Here is an 18,430-nt window from a genome sequence, read left to right as displayed (position 1 = left end):
ACATTGCTTAAGAATATATTTTATATTTTTTTATGCCTGTGACAGTGGCTATGATGGACTGAAACATTTCATTGTATCGATATTGGATATCGTATTGTATTGGATATTTTTTTTTCCCAATACTTTCCCTCGTGGTAGTTTCCCACGCTGTTAAGCAGGATTTTGTTTTCAACCAATCACTGATCTAAACTTCAAGTATATCCGCAAAATGGGCGTCTCACACGCAAACAAAGGATTTTGTTTCCAATATAAAGTGGAGCCCAGAGTTTTCAAGTTTCAATTGATTTTTGAACATTGTTAAATAAGGTTAGTTTTATTTTTCATTTTATTGGTGCTAAAATGTTTAGTTCTTTCCAAGGTAAGGTGTTTAGTATCAAGCCCCAGGGAACCTAAAACTATTAAAAATACTTTTCAGTTTATTGAAATAGCCGTTAAAGCTGGAATTGCCTTCTCTCAAAATTTCACTTTAATTGGCCTACAAATTCTCAGCCTATTTATTTATTTCCAAATCCGAAGCATTATTTTACACAAATTTCAATTTTTACAAAAGTTTTCAATGGAAATGAAAGCTTTTTTATTTTATTAGGTTTTTTTGTGGCCCTCCACTAATCCCCCTCCTTTCTTAACTGCCCCCTCAAAGCAAATACACTAAAACACTTTAGTGTAAAGAGCGAGGTATTATTGTAAAGAGCTCCCTCCATTCTTTCGTGAGGGGCATTTTTTCGTGAAGGTGAAGCCAGATTTGCCTTGCCTTGGAGTTTTGGGGGCCCCGGCACCACTCAAGTGCTCTTATAGCGGTCCTATGTACCCTTAAGACTAAGACTAGGGAAACTAGGTCCATCACAGCTGCTGTACATTGCTTAAGAATATATTTTATATTTTTTTATGCCTGTGACAGTGGCTATGATGGACTGATACATTTCATTGTATCGATATTGGATATCGTATTGTATTGGATATTTTTTTTCCCAATACTTTCCCTCGTGGTAGTTTCCCACGCTGTTAAGCAGGATTTACAGAACTAGAGCCTGTAAAGAGCGAGGTATTATTGTAAAGAGCTCCCTCCATTCTTTCGTGAGGGGCATTTTTTCGTGAAGGTGAAGCCAGATTTGCCTTGCCTTGGAGTTTTGGGGGCCCCGGCACCACTCAAGTGCTCTTATAGCGGTCCTATGTACCCTTAAGACTAAGACTAGGGAAACTAGGTCCTGGTTTCCTCTAGCACCAGGACTAGGACTAACATGCCTCAAAGGCTGCACCACTCTAGGGCCTTTTTGAGTTCTCTGGGACCACCGAAGGGCTCCCCTTGAGTGGTCCTAGTTTCCCCTAAAGCAACCCTAGGGTCCTAGGGCCATTTCAGGCCTCTCTGGGACCACTTTTCGGAATTTTGGGGGTCCCGGAACCGCTCAAGTTCACTTAAGGCGGTCCTAGGTACCCCTAAGACTAGGACTAGGGAAACTAGGACTAGGACTGGTCCTGGGTTCCCTAGATTCAGCACTAGGACTAACATGCCTCAAAGGCTGCCCCACTATAGGGCCTTTTGAGTGCTCTGGGACCGCCAAAGGTTTCCCCTCGAGCAATCCTAGATTCCCTTTAAGCAACCCCAGGGCCCTAAAGACATTCCAGGCCCCCCTGACCACTTTAGGGAATTAGTGGGGGCCCCAGAACCGCTCAACTGCTCCTGGAGTAAACCCTGGTTTCCTCTAGCACCAGGACTAGGACTAACATGCCTCAAAGGCTGCACCACTCTAGGGCCTTTTTGAGTTCCCTGGGACCACCAAAGGGCTCCTTTTGAGTGGTCCTAGCTTCCCCTAAAGCAACCCTAGGGTCCTAGGGCCATTTCAGGCCCCTCTGTGACCACCTTTCGGAATTTTGGGGGTCCCGGCACCGCTCAAGTGCACTTAAAGCGGTCCTAGGTACCCTTAAGACTAGGACTAGGGAAACTAGGACTAGAACTGGTCCTGGGTTTCCCTAGATTCAGCACTAGGACTAACATGCCTCAAAGGCTGCCCCACTATAGGGCCTTTTGAGTGCTCTGGGACCGCCATAGGTTTCCCCTAGAGCAATCCTAGATTCCCTTGAAGCAACCCCAGGGCCCTAAGGACATTCCAGGACCCCTCTGACCACTTTAGGGAATAAATGGGGGCCCCAGAACCGCTCAGCTGCTCCTGGAGTAAGCCTAGGTGCCCTTAGGACTTGGAATAGGGAAACTAGAACTAGGACTGGTCCTCGGTTACCCTAGCCCCAGGACTAGGACTAACATGCCTCAAATGCAGCCCCACTCTAGGGCCTTTTTGAGTGCCATGGGACCTCCAGAGGGTTCCCCTAGAGTGATCCTAATTTTCCCAAATGCAACCCCAGGGCCCTAGGATCATTCCAGGCCCCCAGGATCATTCCAGGCCCCCTCTGACCACTTTAGGGAATTGTAGTGGGTCCCGACACCATTCAATCCCCTAGAGTGGTCCTAGGTGCCATTTCATGGGTGAAGCCAGATTTGCCGTGCCTTGGAGTTTTGGGGGCCCCGGCACTACTCAAGTGCTCCTATATCGGTCCTATGTACCCTTAAGACTAAGACTAGGGAAACTAGGTCCTGGTTTCCTCTAGCACCATGACTAGGTCTAACATGCCTCAAAGATTGCACCACTCTAGGGCCTTTTTGAGTTCCCTGGGACTACCTAAGGGCTCCCCTTGAGTGGTCCTAGTTTCCCCTAAAGCAACCCTAGGGTCCTAGGGCCATTTCAGGCCCTTTATTAAATACGGAAATTACTCCGTATATGAAAGGGGCTTTTCCTCCTAAACGCCCCGCTCTTTACGCTAAAGTTTGACTTCCTCTTAAATCTACTTCTTAAAAAAGTAAAAAACTGTGGCATAAAGAGCGGGGCGTTGAGGAGGAAAAGCCCCTTTCATGCGCGGAGTAATTTCTGTTCGTTTTAAGTTCTAATGTCGCTCCTTACTTTCTTTTAAAAAACTTTTTTTTATTTAATTTCTGGACGTTTTTTAATTAATGCATGTTCTGATCTTGACTCTCCGCATATAAATAATTAAAACGAAATTTGTATATTATTTTTTTGTTGGCTAAAGTGCTTTCTAATAGTTTTAATCGGAAAATTCTGAGAAAAAGAAGCGAGGGAGGAAGCCTAGTTGCCCTCCAATTTATTGATTACTTAAAAAGGCAACTAGAACTTTAAATTTCTTACGAACATTTTAATTAGTAAAAAATATACGTAATTAAACGAACTTCTATATTCGTATGTTTTTATTGCGTATATGAGGGGGTCCACCCTTCGTCGATACCTCGCTGTTTACACGAAAGCTCAAATTCTGTCCCAATTCCTCAAGAGTGACCCTTGAATCACAAAGGCTGTAGAATAAATAGTTGAAATTACTAAAAATACCTTAGCGTAAATAGTTAGGTATTACGAGGAGGTAAACCCCTCATATGCGTACTAATGTCTGCTTGTTTTAAGTTTTGATATTGCTCCTCACTTTCAGTAGAAAAAAACTTTTCATGTTTATTTTTGCATTGTTCTTTAAATAATGCTTAAAAATCTTAAGCCCCTTTCATTAAAAGTGTCTTTTCAACTGAAAAGTTTTTCCATGGAAAGATCTTCCCACGTAACCCCCCCTCAACTCTCCCTCCCAAATCAAAAAAATCCCCCTGTAAACGTCCGTACACTTCCCAGTAACCATTACTATATGTAAACACAGGTCAAAGTTTGTAACTTGCAACCCCTTCCACGGGAACTGCGAGGGAGTAAATCGTAAGTTATTTGGTTTTTCGACTATGGTGAATAAAATGGCTATCTCAGAATTTTGATCTGGTGACTTTGGAAAAAATGAGCATGGGAGGGGGCCTAGTTGCCCTCCAATTTTTTGGTCACTTAAAATCCCACTAGAACTTTTAATTTTCCGCTAGAATGAGCCCTTGCGCGACATTTTAGGACCACTAGGTCGATACGATCACCCCTGGGGAAAAAAACCATAAAAACAAATAAACACGCATCTGTGATTTGTCTTCTGGCAAAAAATGCGAAATTACACATTTTTCGAGTTTAGAGCTTGAAACTTCTACAATCAGGTTCTCGATACGCTGAATCTGATGGTGTAATTTTCGTTAAGATTTTATGGCTTTTAGGGGGCGTTTCCCCCTATTTTCTAAAATGAGGCAAATTTTCTCAGGCTCGTAACTTTTGATGGGTATACTATTTCTCTGATAATTAAAACCTTAAAAACTAAATTAGTGGAGAATAGAAAATTGTTCTTATGTCCAATAGCTATGAAGGGGTCCACCAAGATAAAAAGAAGGGAAAAGGGGTTCATGGGTAAAAAAAAGGTTGAGAAACACTGGTCTAGACAAAAGTAATTTTTCTTTGTAGGCTAATTGATTTTTAATAGTTGAGTCTATCATAAATTTTTCAATATTAAGACTGTTTCTTTTTGCAAACAAGTTTGAAACAAAATTTTAGTCACGTTGTGGGTCTTTGTTAGGTTTTATTAATGGCGCATATCGCCATACTCCATATTGTAGAAATTCTATACTCCATATTGTAGAAATTACTGACTCGTGGGCCGTTGTCCTGAAACTGTATAACATAACATGACAACTGTATAACACTTACTGCTTTTGAGAGCGAAAGCTTTGTTTATAATTGACTGTCGTTTATTATACGTTTCGAAACGACTGTAATTCATCGATCAGTTGCTAGGAGTACCGCTTTATGTTCGTTTTCATCCAGAGATCTTGATCTTCTTAAAAGAGGCTTTGCAAATAAAAGTCATAGTTCATTAATGTTTAGCCTAAAGAGCGAGGTCTCCTCCACTTAGCCCTATCCTTTCTTAAACCCCCCCCCCCAAAAAAAAACCAAATATACTAAAAATACTTTTCAGTTTATTTAAATAATCGACAAAGCTGGAATTGCCTTCACAAAATTTCAGTTTAATTGGCCTACAAATTCACAACAATACAAGGTTTTTTTTGTGGCCCTGAGAAGGGTTTGGTGGGGGGGGGAATAAGAAAGGAGGGGGCGCAGAAAGAGGAGAAATTTCCTTAGGAAATTTCCTTACTACTACTACTACTGACCTACTACTACTGATCTACTACTACTGACCTACTACTACTACTACTGACCTACTACTACTACTACTGACGTACTACTACTACTACAGACGTACTACTACTACTACTACTACCAACGAAGATGGGTGTGGTTGGGGGGGAGGATTAAGAAAGGAGGGGGGTGAAGAAAGGGAGATATTTCCTTAGGAAATTTTCTTACTACTACTGCTGCTGACCTACTACTACTACTACTGACCTACTACTACTACTACTGACCTACTACTACTACTACTGACCTACTACTACTACTGATGTACTACTACTACTAACCTACTGCTACTGCTACTGCTACTGACCTATTACTACTGCTACTGTCCTTAGGAAATTTCCTTACTACTACTACTACTATCCTACTACTACTGCTACTGCTACTGACCTACTACTACTGCTACTGACCTACTACTACTGCTATTGACCTAATACTACTACTACTGACCTACTACTACTACTACTGACCTACGACTACAACTACTGAGGTACTACTACTACTACTGACGTACTACTACTACTACTGACGTACTACTACTACTACTACTAACGAAGAAGGGTGAGGTTGGGGCGGGGGGAGGATTAAGAAAGAAGGGGGGTGAAGAAAGGGGAGAAATTTCCTTAGGAAATTTCCTTACTACTACTGCTGCTGACCTACTACTACTACTACTGACCTACTACTACTACTGACCTACTACTACTACTGACCTACTACTACTACTGACCTACTACAACTACTGACCTACTACTACTACTAACCTGACCTACTACTACTACTACTGACCTACTATTACAACTACTGACCTACTACTACTACAACTACTGACCTACTACTACTACTACTAACCTATTACTACTACTACTGCTACTGAGCTTCTACTACTGACCTACTACTACTACTACTGACCTACTACTACTACTACTGACCTACTACTACTACTACTGACCTACTACTACTACTACTGACCTACTACTACTACTACTACTGACCTACTACTACTACTACTGACCTACTACTACTGCTACTGACCTACTACTACTACTACTATAGACCTACTACTACCACTACTACTGACCTACTACTACTACTACTACTGACCTACTACTACTACTACTGACCTACTACTACTACTACTGACCTAATACTACTACTTCTACCGGCCCACTACTACTACCACTTCTATACTATCTTAGAAAAATTGGAGATGACTTCTCTCAAAATTTAAATTTAATTGGTCTGCAAGTTCTAAAAATGACCTACTACTACTACTACTGACGTACTACTACTACTGACGTACTACTACTACTACTAGCTGCTGTGTAGTAACATTGAAGTTTAAAACATGAACAAAAAACCTTTTTTCTTTAGACTTTTACGCATGGAATTGATTTCCAGGAGACATATAGAATCATAGGAAAGAATCTGGAACACTTGCGAGCTTTCTTAGTATTTGAAATAGTATTTTCAACTTTTGGATTGTGAGAACGTGCTTATTTTTCAAGTATACTTGTAAAACAGTGTGTGAATTCGGTCGTTTTTCGAATATACTGGAAAAATATTGTGAAAACCTGGTAATTTACCAGTTAAACAATTTTGTGCCAGACTATCAGCAGCCATTCCTTTTGGTGTCTAGTGACAAATAATAATTCTACTAAGTATTGCGTTCTTCCTGATCCTTAAAAAAATCTGTATTTTTTTCAAATTATCCCCCACCCTTCCTTGTATCTCTCACCCCTCAAGCCAAATATACTGAAAATACTTAAGCTTAAAGATTGAGGTATTACGGGGAGGTAAATCCGTCATATGCGTAATAACTTCCGTTCGTATTAAGTTTTAATGATGTGCCTTACATTCAGTTTTAAAAAGCCTCCATGTTTTTTTTCATTGATTTTTAAAATAATACTAGAAAATCCCGCGACCCCTTTCCTTGAAATTCTCTTCTCCCAAGACAAATTCTTCTATTGAAAGTTTATACCACGTAGCCTGTCCTTGAACTTCCTTCCCCCCCAACCCAATATCCTAAAATTAATTTAGCTTTTTTTAAGAGAAAAGAGAGCCTTGTAATTTACTAGGTTTTCACGCTATTATTCAATTATATTTTATTATATTGACACGATTATATTCCATTATATTGATCTGATTATATTCCATTATATTGAAAGCTATTTTTCATTTGAGTTTAATTGGCACAATTATATCTTAGTGTGTTACTAATTCGGACGCAGAATTAAAAATTTATTTATCCACACGGCTAGCAGGGGGGTTAAACCATATATTTTGTGGGTCATATATCAAGTACTTGTTACTGACACTATTTTCTCCTTTTAGATGTCCAAAACGATTAAAAATATTGTTTGCCAAGAATCCTCTGAAACGACCTTGCCTGCCCCTGGACTGTCTCTGCCTGGCCCTGAAATAACCTTGGCTGCCCCTGGACCGACCTTGTCTGCTGCCCCTGGACCGACATTGCCTGCCCAGGGACCGACATTGCCTGCCCAGGGACCAACCTTGGCTGCTACTGGACCGAGCTTGGCTGCTACTGAACCTGCCTTGTCAAAAACTGAACTGACCTCGCCTGCCCCTGGACATGCCTTGAACGCAAACGAATCTTCGTTGTCACCCCAGCACACACATACAGCAACACATGCCAACATACATACACAGCCATGCATGAACACAACCACACTTGCACACATGCACGCACACACACACTGCCAAAGCCAAACATGCACAGCCACTGATGGACACATACCAAATCAGTCTACCCCCCAGCCATCATTGACCGCGCCCGAAATTAATCTGCAGAAATCTCTCACGATCCATGGAGAAGAAAAACACGAGAAGAAAAATAAGTGCCGTAATTTCTGGAAGATGTGTCCATTTTGCCACAGGACATTTGAATCCCTAGAAAAACATCTCATGGCAAAAAAAGGACCTTGTAGAAAACCTTCTGGGGAATCGTGGACAGCAGCAGAGGCAAAACAACTGCACAATCAAGCCAAAGATGACCTTGAAAAAAAAACAAGATATAAGTCATACTTTTATGCGTCGCAAGTACGAGCTGCAATAGAAAACTCGAAAACACTCCATAAACTCTGCGATGCATTGACAAAGATGAGCGGGCTGTACTTCGACACAAGCGATGAACTGGACTGGCCAATTTCGTTGACTACAACTTCACAGACTGGTCGTGACTCCGTGACTACAACTTTCCACGGACCAGCCGTTCTTGACGCTCCATCGTCAGCCCAGGAAAAGCCATCAACTTCACCGATTCCAGAAACTTCGTCACCTGCATCGAATAGAAATATTTTCTCCAGCGAGCTACTGGTGGAGCCTTCTCGACCCCATCGGGAAGCTCGGCAGAAATATATCGATTCGGACCAAGAAGACCTAATCCATAGTGAGGAGGGTAGCCTCTATTCCCCAGAAGGCTCTCTACATGATAATTCAGACTCAGAGTCTGAGCCGGAAAATCCACCGGAGCTGTTAGGAGCCTCCACTTCCTTGAAGAGGGAGTGGAATTGGCAGGATAATGTACGCAAAAACATGATGAAGATGGGTTTGTACAAGGTGTACACCATGAACACAAAATCGGCAGAGGAAGCAAAAAAGATGGCAAAAGGGGTTAAATTACTGGAGGATTTCAGGAAATGGGCTGCGCTCGATGGAGAAGAAAAGTCAAAGAAGTTACAAAATCCGTTTGGATGTATACAAAAAATCGTCTACTTTGTGCTGGAGGGCACAAATTACAACTGGATGAACCTACACTCCGCCAGCAGAGTGGAGCTATTTTTCGCAAAGTTGGCTGAATGCGGAATGCAGGGAAGTTCAAGATTGAAATACGCCCAGGGATTTCGGAAATTTATTGATTACATCAGCAGCCGTGGTAGTGAAGGTCCGGAGAACCTGGATCTAACACTCGTGGCCTCCGTCATAAGAGCCCTGGGTCATTTGGATAGAAAGAACTCGTCACTTGCGACAAGAGAAAAGAGGCATAAAGAGCACCAGCGGGCTTTTGACCCACACTCCTTCAATAACGATGACTATATAAAACTGAAGGCAGGCGTCGAGGAGTTCATGGCTCCTGGGCTCCTGCGTCTGTCAAAGAATCGGCTTTTGGACGGTGATCTATCAAACTTGACGGCCTACCTGTGCTACCTGGTTTCCTTTTTGTTCGGTCATCGGCCTGGCGTCCCAGAAAACATGACAGTGGATGAGTTCATGAATCGGCAAGCAGTAAAGGAAGAAGAAATGTTTGTGGTTCTTGTAGAGAAGCACAAAACCGCCTCCTTAAAGTCCGCTGGTGTGGCACTCAGCCTCGACGAAGAGAAACATTTTCAGAATTACTTGTCATTCGTTCGGCCGGCTCTGGTGAAGCCTGGTGTGCCGGAGCCGCCAAACTTTTTGTTGTCATCAACGGGAGGAAAGCTGGAAAACGTAACAAAAATTTTGAAGAGGTTTCTGGAGAAAATTTTTCCAACCGGCGTGAGGCTGGGGGTTAGGGTCCCCAACCAAACAACCATCCGCCACCTTATAACAACCATAAATCGCAAAGCAACACACAAAACACAAGAAGAGCGGGATATGATGTTTGATTATCTTTGTCACTCGGGTAAGTTTCACTCATTCTATATGATTTTCATAATTTAAATTTCCTTTCCAGGTGACCTCACCACTTAGCTTAGTCAAAAATTGATATTAAACCTATTATAAATTTGATTCAGAGAACAAGCTGCCATTTCATTAAGGTTATTAGCCTCTCATACTTCATCCAGAAATGAATTAACTTGCAGAGCTGTTTTTCGTTAGAATGTCTACCTCTAGTTTGTAAAAACTTTTAAGTGTCTATGTCCTTTACGATTTTTCTAACCATTGTGTCTTACAGAAATAACATCAAAGAAACACTACGAATCGTACGTGTTTCAGAGGATTGCAAAAAGCAGGAAGTTGCTTGAGAAATGTACAGAAGAAGCTAAAAAGTGCTCAGCCTCAGAAGCAAAAGGGAATTCAGACGAAGAAGAGAACTCTAAGAAAAATCAAACCAAAAACATGGACGAGGTAACAAGGAAAAACATAGTCAAAGTCGTGAGTTTAACTTTAGATTTTGTGATATAGATTGTTTTAAAAGTCTTATTTGGCCCGTTTTTCCTTTCAGGCTCAACTTTGACTTAGTATTTTTATTTATTTATTTATTTTCTTTATTTCCCTCGAAAAAGATGAGTAAGCTAAAAAAAGATACTAAAATAATTCTAAATAATTTAGCCTGTAAATTATCAAGTCAGAACTGTTACTAAAGAGCGGAAATAAATTGTGGCCTAAGAGGATAATTTTTGCCTTGTCTTCAAATGTTTTGTAATTTTTCTTTATACAGGCTACATGATCCTGCACTAAGATTTAAAACACTCAAAACTATCTCATATTTGGTTTGTCAAAGGGACAAACCAAATAAATTTTTTTTTAAATTTAAAATAAGATTCTTTAATGGGCGAAAGATCAGAAAGTCTGAAATTACGGAAGAGGAGGGACGGGAACAATTCGTGAGGCAGAGCAACAGCAGTATACATACGACCAAGGATGTCCCGACGGTAAAGACCCCATAAACGAATTAAAAAACTAAACGCCTTGCGTAGTTTCATTTGAACATACTGAACCAGGACCGGTTTGAAATCTTTTTCGAAGTAACATAAGATAATCCTAAGTAAATTTCTATTGGCAACGACTGGAAAATAGCACCATTGTCGCAATTGAGTCGCCCTGACATTATCCTCCACTAATTTACAACGAAAAATTGACATTTTTCAAAACTGATAGAAAGGCCATAAATTTCTAAGGAATTAAATAAAACATTATTAAAAACAAGACTAGACTTGGACCAGCTTAAAATACCCTTATTAATTTACCCTTTTCATCTCTTTCCAGGCTTTCAACCGTGTTCTGACTATCAAGCCGATTAATGCATCTCCTGAATTCAAAACGGCGTCTTTTAAATTGATTCGACATTGTAATCCAGACATGACGGATCCGAGCCTACTGAAGTCGGTTAAGGACCTCTACAGCAGGGGGCTTAGGGAGGTCAGACTTCAGGCAATCATAACAGCAATCTCGGAGAAGCGTGGTCTAGGATCAGACATTTCCGATGCCATCACGGAAGACAATTACAACATAGCTGTTCGTCGACTTGGCTACAAGGAATTCTTGCCGAAGCTTCAACAGGTCCGGGATGCATACAACAGCTGTAAGATCCGGAGGAACTATCCTGTTGAACCAGTGGTGGGGGAAACTCTTACTCATTGCGTTGTTCTTCAATCCTGGATTGGATTGACAGTAGCCAAGAGCCTCGCGGTAGGGGCTGGATTAGGTGTTTTTGCCACTTTGCCATTCTGGGCAAACCAGGTAGTTACCGAGTATCATGGGAAGATGATGCCAACCATGGAGGCAAAGCGCCTTCTTCAGACCCTGAAAGGAGAAGAAGACGGAAGTAATTACTTCTTGCAGGTTGATCACGATGTCACAGTTGATGCAAGAGAGGAGGCCTGTGAGTGCCATCCCCAACAGAAATGTTTTGGACGCCTCATTAACCACAAGGCGAATGAGGATAGACCAAACCTAAAACTGAAGGGGGTGGTGGTTAACAATATCAAAAGGCCGCTTCTCGTTGCAACACGAGACATCTCGGCCGGCGAGGAGCTATTCTTCGACTATGGCGTAAGACCGGGTCAATTCAATGAAGGGCATGATTTGAGTTTCCTCCTGCCTGAGAGAGACAGAAAGCGCAAAAGAGATGTCCTGTTGGCCGGTGCAATGGAGGAGATGCCTGTTGAAGTCGGAGATGCATTGTCGGGAAGCTCAGAACCGTCGGAGAAAACCAGCGATGGTTCATCATCATGGAGCGAGGCACTACGGGCCGTAGTGGCCCGTGACTCAGAACCGTCAGGGAGAGCCAGCGATGGTTCAACATCGTGCGAGGAACCATCCGTGGTTTTTCAGCAAGTAGAGAAGAAAGTCAAGAAAACGAAACAGATGAAGCTAGAGGACTGTGGAAAGAATTATAAGGCTGCGGCAGAGCATCTTTATAGTTCTCAGGAAAAAACCAAAAAACGAAAGAAGAAGATGACCACCTGAGACTTCTCAGTTGCTAAACTAAAATAGTTTTTTTTATAAGTTTTTATAATAGTTTTTAATTATTAAATTACAAAAAAAAACAGAGGACGAGGCCTACTGGGGGAACCTCTATAAAAAAGACGCGCCACTAGCCTTGACCTCTTGGGTGGTGTGGAACTAAGGCATCTTTTTCAGGATTCATTCTCAAGTCCCTTAAAAAAGTTACCTCGAATTTTACTACCAAAAAGTAAACCATAAATTCAGATAAGCAAAGCAGGAAATATTAAAAAGAATAAACTCAGTGTGTATGTGTTTGTGTGTGTGATTTTTTTAGTTTTTTTCGTTTTTTAGTTTTTAAGAGTTTATTTTTTTCCCTTTTCTATAGGTTTTCTTTGATTTTTAAAAAATTGTTTTTAGTTTTTTTTTGTTTTTTTCTTTGTTTTTGTCTTTTTGTTTTTCCCCCTTTTTAGTTTCTATTTAGTTTTTTCTTGTTTTTTAAGTTTTTTAACTTTTTCATGTTTAATGTCATATAATAACTTTTTTCCAGATTTCCAGGTTTGCAAGGCATCTTTACCAGGTTTCATTTTCAAGACCCTCAAAACAGTTAAATCTAATTTTACTACCTAAAAGCAAACCATAAATTCAGATAAGCAAACCAAGGATGTAACAAACAAGAATAAACACAGTATGTATTTGTGTTTTTATCCCCTTTTTTAGATTTCATTTAGTTTTTTCTTCATTTTTTAGTTTTTTCCTTTTGTCATAGATGATAGTTTTTAGTTTTTTCATTTTTTGCTTTTCTTCGAGTTTTTGTAAATGTTTTTTTTTCTAAGTTTTTATTCTTTTTAGTTTCCTTTTAGGTTTTTGTTAGTTTTTTTTAAGTTTTTGACTTTTTTTAGTTACCATACGTGTTTACCCCTGTGTTTTGAGAAAGAATCTGGAACACTTGCCAGCTTTCATAGGTGTTTTTCCAAATATACTGAAAAAATATCGTGAGAACCTAGTCCTATTTGCAAGTTGAATGTCAAATGGTAACTCAAGCTTCCCTCTCATCAGGATAGAAAATTTCATTGAAATTCTTTTTCCCCATAACCAATTCCTCCAATGAAAGATAATAACCATTTAGCCCCCCCCCCATTCTCCCTTTAATGTCTCAGTCCCCCCAAAATATACTAAAAATACTTTAGAGTAAAGAGCGAGGTATTACGAGGAGGTAAACCCCTAATGCGTAATAATTTATGTTTTTACTAAATTTTAATGCTGCTTTTTACTTTCTGTTGTAAGAACTTTTCATGTTTATTTTTTTTATAGATAATATTTTGAATAGTTTTTGGATCATGAGTACTCCAGCTTTTTTCCAGTATACCTGAAATATAGCGCGAGAACTCTGTCTTTTTTAAATATACTGGACAACTATTTTGTGAACCTGGTATAATACTCTTCCCCAATGACAAATTCCTCCAATGAAAAATTATGCCGCTTAACCCCCCTCCCTTTAAATTCTCCCCCTCCAATCCAACCGAATATACTAAAAATACTTTAGCATGAAGAGTGAGGTATTACGAAGAGGTAAACCCCTCATATGCGTTCAAATGTATGTTTTTATAAAATTTTAATTCCGCTCTTTACTTTCAGTTGAAAAAACTTCATATTTCTTTTTCTTATAGATAATACTTTTTTCGTTTTAGTTTTCTTCTTTTTTAGTTTTTTCTTCTTTTTTAGTTTTTTTCGTTTTTTTAATATCTTTTACTATTTTACCAAAAGTGAGATTGAATTACTCATAGCTTGGAGGTTTACCCCTTCAGTCTGTTTAAAGAAAACAGATTCATATTTGAAGCTATGTTCATTTCAATCTTAGGGATGACAAATTAGTAATCAAATTAGTAACTTTAAAAAATGTTAAAGTAATTTTTTTAAGGACCCGGAAGAACGCAAGACTTAGTAAAGAGTTATAGTATGACACTAAACACCAACAGGAATTGCTGTTTTCAAATGTAATTGCAAAAGAACCGTGTTTAACTGGTAATTTACCAGTTATTCACAATATTTTTCCAGTATATTCGAAAAACGACCAAGTTCTCACGCTATTTTACAAGTATACTTGAAAAATAACCAAGTTCTCACGATCAAAATTAATTTTTATCTTTAGGACCCGGAAGAACACAACACTTAGTAAAGAGATATAGTATGACATTAAAGACCAACTGGAATAGCTGTTTTCAAATGTAATTGCAAATTACTGGAAAAATATTGTGAATAACTGGTAAATTACCAGTTAAACACGGTTCTTTTGCAATTACATTTGAAAACAGCTATTCCAGTTGGTGTTATCTCTTTACTAAGTGTTGTGTTCTTCTGGGTCCTTAAGAGACAAATTATTTTTGATCGTGAGAACTTTGTTATTTTTCAAGTATACTTGTAAAACAGCGTGAGAACTTGGTCGTTTTTCGAATATACTGGAAAAATATCGTGAATAACTGGTAAATTACCAGTTAAACACGGTTCTTTTGCAATTACATTTGAAAACAGCTAATCCTGTTGGTGTTTAATGTGATACTATATCTCTTTACTAAGTGTTTTGTTCTTCTGGGTCCTTAAGAGAAAAATTATTTTTGATCGTGAGAACTTGGTTATTTTTCAAGTATACTTGTAAAACAGCGTGAGAACTTGGTCGTTTTTCAAATATACTGGAAAAATATCGTGAATAACTGGTAAATTACCAGTTAAACACGGTTCTTTTGCAATTACATTTGAAAACAGCTATTCCTGTTGGTGTTTAATGTCAAACTATAAATCTTTACTGAGTGTTGCGTTCTTCCTGGTCCTTAAAAAAAATTAGTTTAATATTTTTTAAAGTTATAACCATGCGAAAAACCGACTAGCTGCTGTGTAGAACAACTAGGCACTGAAGTTTAAAACATGAACAAAAAAAAATTTTTTTCTTTAGGCTTGTTCTCATAGAATTGAGTTCCAGGAGACATATAGAATCATAGGAAAGAATATGCAACACTTTATAGCTTTTTTAGTATTTGAAATAGTATTTTCATTTTTTGATCGTGAGAACTTGGTTATTTTTCAAGTATACTTGTAAAGAAGCGTGAGAACTTGGTCGTTTTTCAGATATACTGGAAAAATATCGTGAATAACTGGTAAATTACCAGTTAAACACGGTTCTTTTGCAATTACATTTGAAAACAGCTATTCCTGTTGGTGTTTAATGTCATACTATATCTCTTTACTAAGTGTTGTGTTCTTCCGGGTCCTTAAGAGAAAAATTATTTTTGATCGTGAGAACTTGGTTATTTTTCAAGTATACTTGTAAAACAGCGTGAGAACTTGGTCGTTTTTCAAATATACTGGAAAAATATCGTGAATAACTGGTAAATTACCAGTTAAACACGGTTCTTTTGCAATTACATTTGAAAACAGCTATTCCTGTTGGTGTTTAATGTCAAACTATAACTTTTTACTGAGTGTTGCGTTCTTCCTGGTCCTTAAAAAAAAATTAGTTTAATATTTTTTAAAGTTATAACCATGCGAAAAACCGACTAGCTGCTGTGTAGAACAACTAGGCACTGAAGTTTAAAACATGAACAAAAAAAAACTTTTTTCTTTAGGCTTGTGCTCATAGAATTGAGTTCCAGGAGACATATAGAATCATAGGAAAGAATATGCAACACTTTATAGCTTTTTTAGTATTTGAAATAGTATTTTCATTTTTTGATCGTGAGAACTTGGTTATTTTTCAAGTATACTTGTAAAGAAGCGTGAGAACTTGGTCGTTTTTCAAATATACTGGAAAAATATCGTGAATAACTGGTAAATTACCAGTTAAACACGGTTCTTTTGCAATTACATTTGAAAACAGCTATTCCTGTTGGTGTTTAATGTCATACTATATCTCTTTACTAAGTGTTGTGTTCTTCCGGGTCCTTAAGAGAAAAATTATTTTTGATCGTGAGAACTTGGTTATTTTTCAAGTATACTTGTAAAACAGCGTGAGAACTTGGTTGTTTTTCAAATATACTGGAAAAATATCGTGAATAACTGGTAAATTACCAGTTAAACACGGTTCTTTTGCAATTACATTTGAAAACAGCTATTCCTGTTGGTGTTTAATGTCAAACTATAACTCTTTACTGAGTGTTGCGTTCTTCCTGGTCCTTAAAAAAAAATTAGTTTAATATTTTTTAAAGTTATAACCATGCGAAAAACCGACTAGCTGCTGTGTAGAACAACTAGGCACTGAAGTTTAAAACATGAACAAAAAAAACATTTTTCTTTAGGCTTGTGCTCATAGAATTGAGTTCCAGGAGACATATAGAATCATAGGAAAGAATATGCAACACTTTATAGCTTTTTTAGTATTTGAAATAGTATTTTCATTTTTTGATCGTGAGAACCTGGTTATTTTTCAAGAATACTTGTAAAACAGCGTGAGAACTTGGTCGTTTATCGAATATACTGGAAAAATATCGTGAATAACTGGTAAATTACCAGTTAAACACGGTTCTTTTGCAATTACATTTGAAAACAGCTAATCCTGTTGGTGTTTAATGTCATACTATATCTCTTCACTAAGTGTTTTGTTCTTCTGGGTCCTTAAGAGAAAAATTATTTTTGATCGTGAGAACTTGGTTATTTTTCAAGTATACTTGTAAAACAGCGTGAGAACTTGGTCGTTTTTCAAATATACTGGAAAAATATCGTGAATAACTGGTAAATTACCAGTTAAACACGGTTCTTTTGCAATTACATTTGAAAACAGCTATTCCTGTTGGTGTTTAATGTCAAACTATAAACCTTTACTGAGTGTTGCGTTCTTCCTGGTCCTTAAAAAAAATTAGTTTAATATTTCTTAAAGTTATAACCATGCGAAAAACCGACTAGCTGCTGTGTAGAACAACTAGGCACTGAAGTTTAAAACATGAACAAAAAAACTTTTTTTTCTTTAGGCTTGTGCTCATAGAATTGAGTTCCAGGAGACATATAGAATCATAGGAAAGAATATGCAACACTTTATAGCTTTTTTAATATTTGAAATAGTATTTTCATTTTTTGATCGTGAGAACTTGGTTATTTTTCAAGTATACTTGTAAAGAAGCGTGAGAACTTGGTCGTTTTTCAAATATACTGGAAAAATATCGTGAATAACTGGTAAATTACCAGTTAAACACGGTTCTTTTGCAATTACATTTGAAAACAGCTATTCCTGTTGGTGTTTAATGTCATACTATATCTCTTTACTAAGTGTTGTGTTCTTCCGGGTCCTTAAGAGAAAAATAATTTTTGATCGTGAGAACTTGGTTATTTTTCAAGTATACTTGTAAAACAGCGTGAGAACTTGGTCGTTTTTCAAATATACTGGAAAAATATCGTGAATAACTGGTAAATTACCAGTTAAACACGGTTCTTTTGCAATTACATTTGAAAACAGCTATTCCTGTTGGTGTTTAATGTCAAACTATAACTCTTTACTGAGTGTTGCGTTCTTCCTGGTCCTTAAGAAAAAATTAGTTTAATATTTTTTAAAGTTATAACCATGCGAAAAACCGACTAGCTGCTGTGTAGAACAACTAGGCACTGAAGTTTAAAACATGAACAAAAAAAAACTTTTTTCTTTAGGCTTGTGCTCATAGAATTGAGTTCCAGGAGACATATAGAATCTTATAGCTTTCTTAGTATTTGAAATAGTATTTTCATTTTTTGATCGTGAGAACCTGGTTATTTTTCAAGTATACTTGTATAGAAGCGTGAGAACTTGGTCGTTTTTCAAATATACTGGAAAAATATCGTGAATAACTGGTAAATTACCAGTTAAACACGGTTCTTTTGCAATTACATTTGAAAACAGCTATTCCTGTTGGTGTTTAATGTCATACTATATCTCTTTACTAAGTGTTGTGTTCTTCCGGGTCCTTAAGAGAAAAATTATTTTTGATCGTGAGAACTTGGTTATTTTTCAAGTATACTTGTAAAACAGCGTGAGAACTTGGTCGTTTTTCAAATATACTGGAAAAATATCGTGAATAACTGGTAAATTACCAGTTAAACACGGTTCTTTTGCAATTACATTTGAAAACAGCTATTCCTGTTGGTGTTTAATGTCAAACTATAACTCTTTACTGAGTGTTGCGTTCTTCCTGGTCCTTAAGAAAAAATTAGTTTAATATTTTTTAAAGTTATAACCATGCGAAAAACCGACTAGCTGCTGTGTAGAACAA

The 18,430-nt window shown here is 38.0% G+C and overlaps 1 protein-coding gene across 1 annotated transcript; it reads left to right on the top strand.

Moving 5' to 3' along the window:
• Window positions 1–250: 250 nt before the first annotated feature.
• Window positions 251–10,307, top strand: LOC136026781 (uncharacterized). The gene is made up of 3 exons (XM_065703480.1): window positions 251–306; window positions 7,431–9,717; window positions 9,991–10,307. The coding sequence occupies exons 2-3, from the start codon at window positions 7,431–7,433 to the stop codon at window positions 10,218–10,220; spliced, it is 2,517 nt and encodes an 838-aa protein (XP_065559552.1). The 5' UTR covers window positions 251–306; the 3' UTR covers window positions 10,221–10,307.
• Window positions 10,308–18,430: the final 8,123 nt, after the last annotated feature.

The sequence above is a fragment of the Artemia franciscana genome, chromosome 5 (genome assembly GCF_032884065.1).
Source record: "Artemia franciscana chromosome 5, ASM3288406v1, whole genome shotgun sequence".
Classification (NCBI taxonomy): domain Eukaryota; kingdom Metazoa; phylum Arthropoda; class Branchiopoda; order Anostraca; family Artemiidae; genus Artemia; species Artemia franciscana.
This window is presented reverse-complemented; position numbering and strand designations above follow the sequence as displayed.

Bases quoted from the DNA above. Each gene is read 5' to 3' on its own strand.
- LOC136026781 (XM_065703480.1), top strand. From the start codon at position 7,431: ATGTCCAAAACGATTAAAAATATTGTTTGCCAAGAATCCTCTGAAACG. The intron at 9,718-9,990 runs GTAAGTTTCACT...TGTGTCTTACAG, and splicing joins TGATTATCTTTGTCACTCGG to AAATAACATCAAAGAAACAC.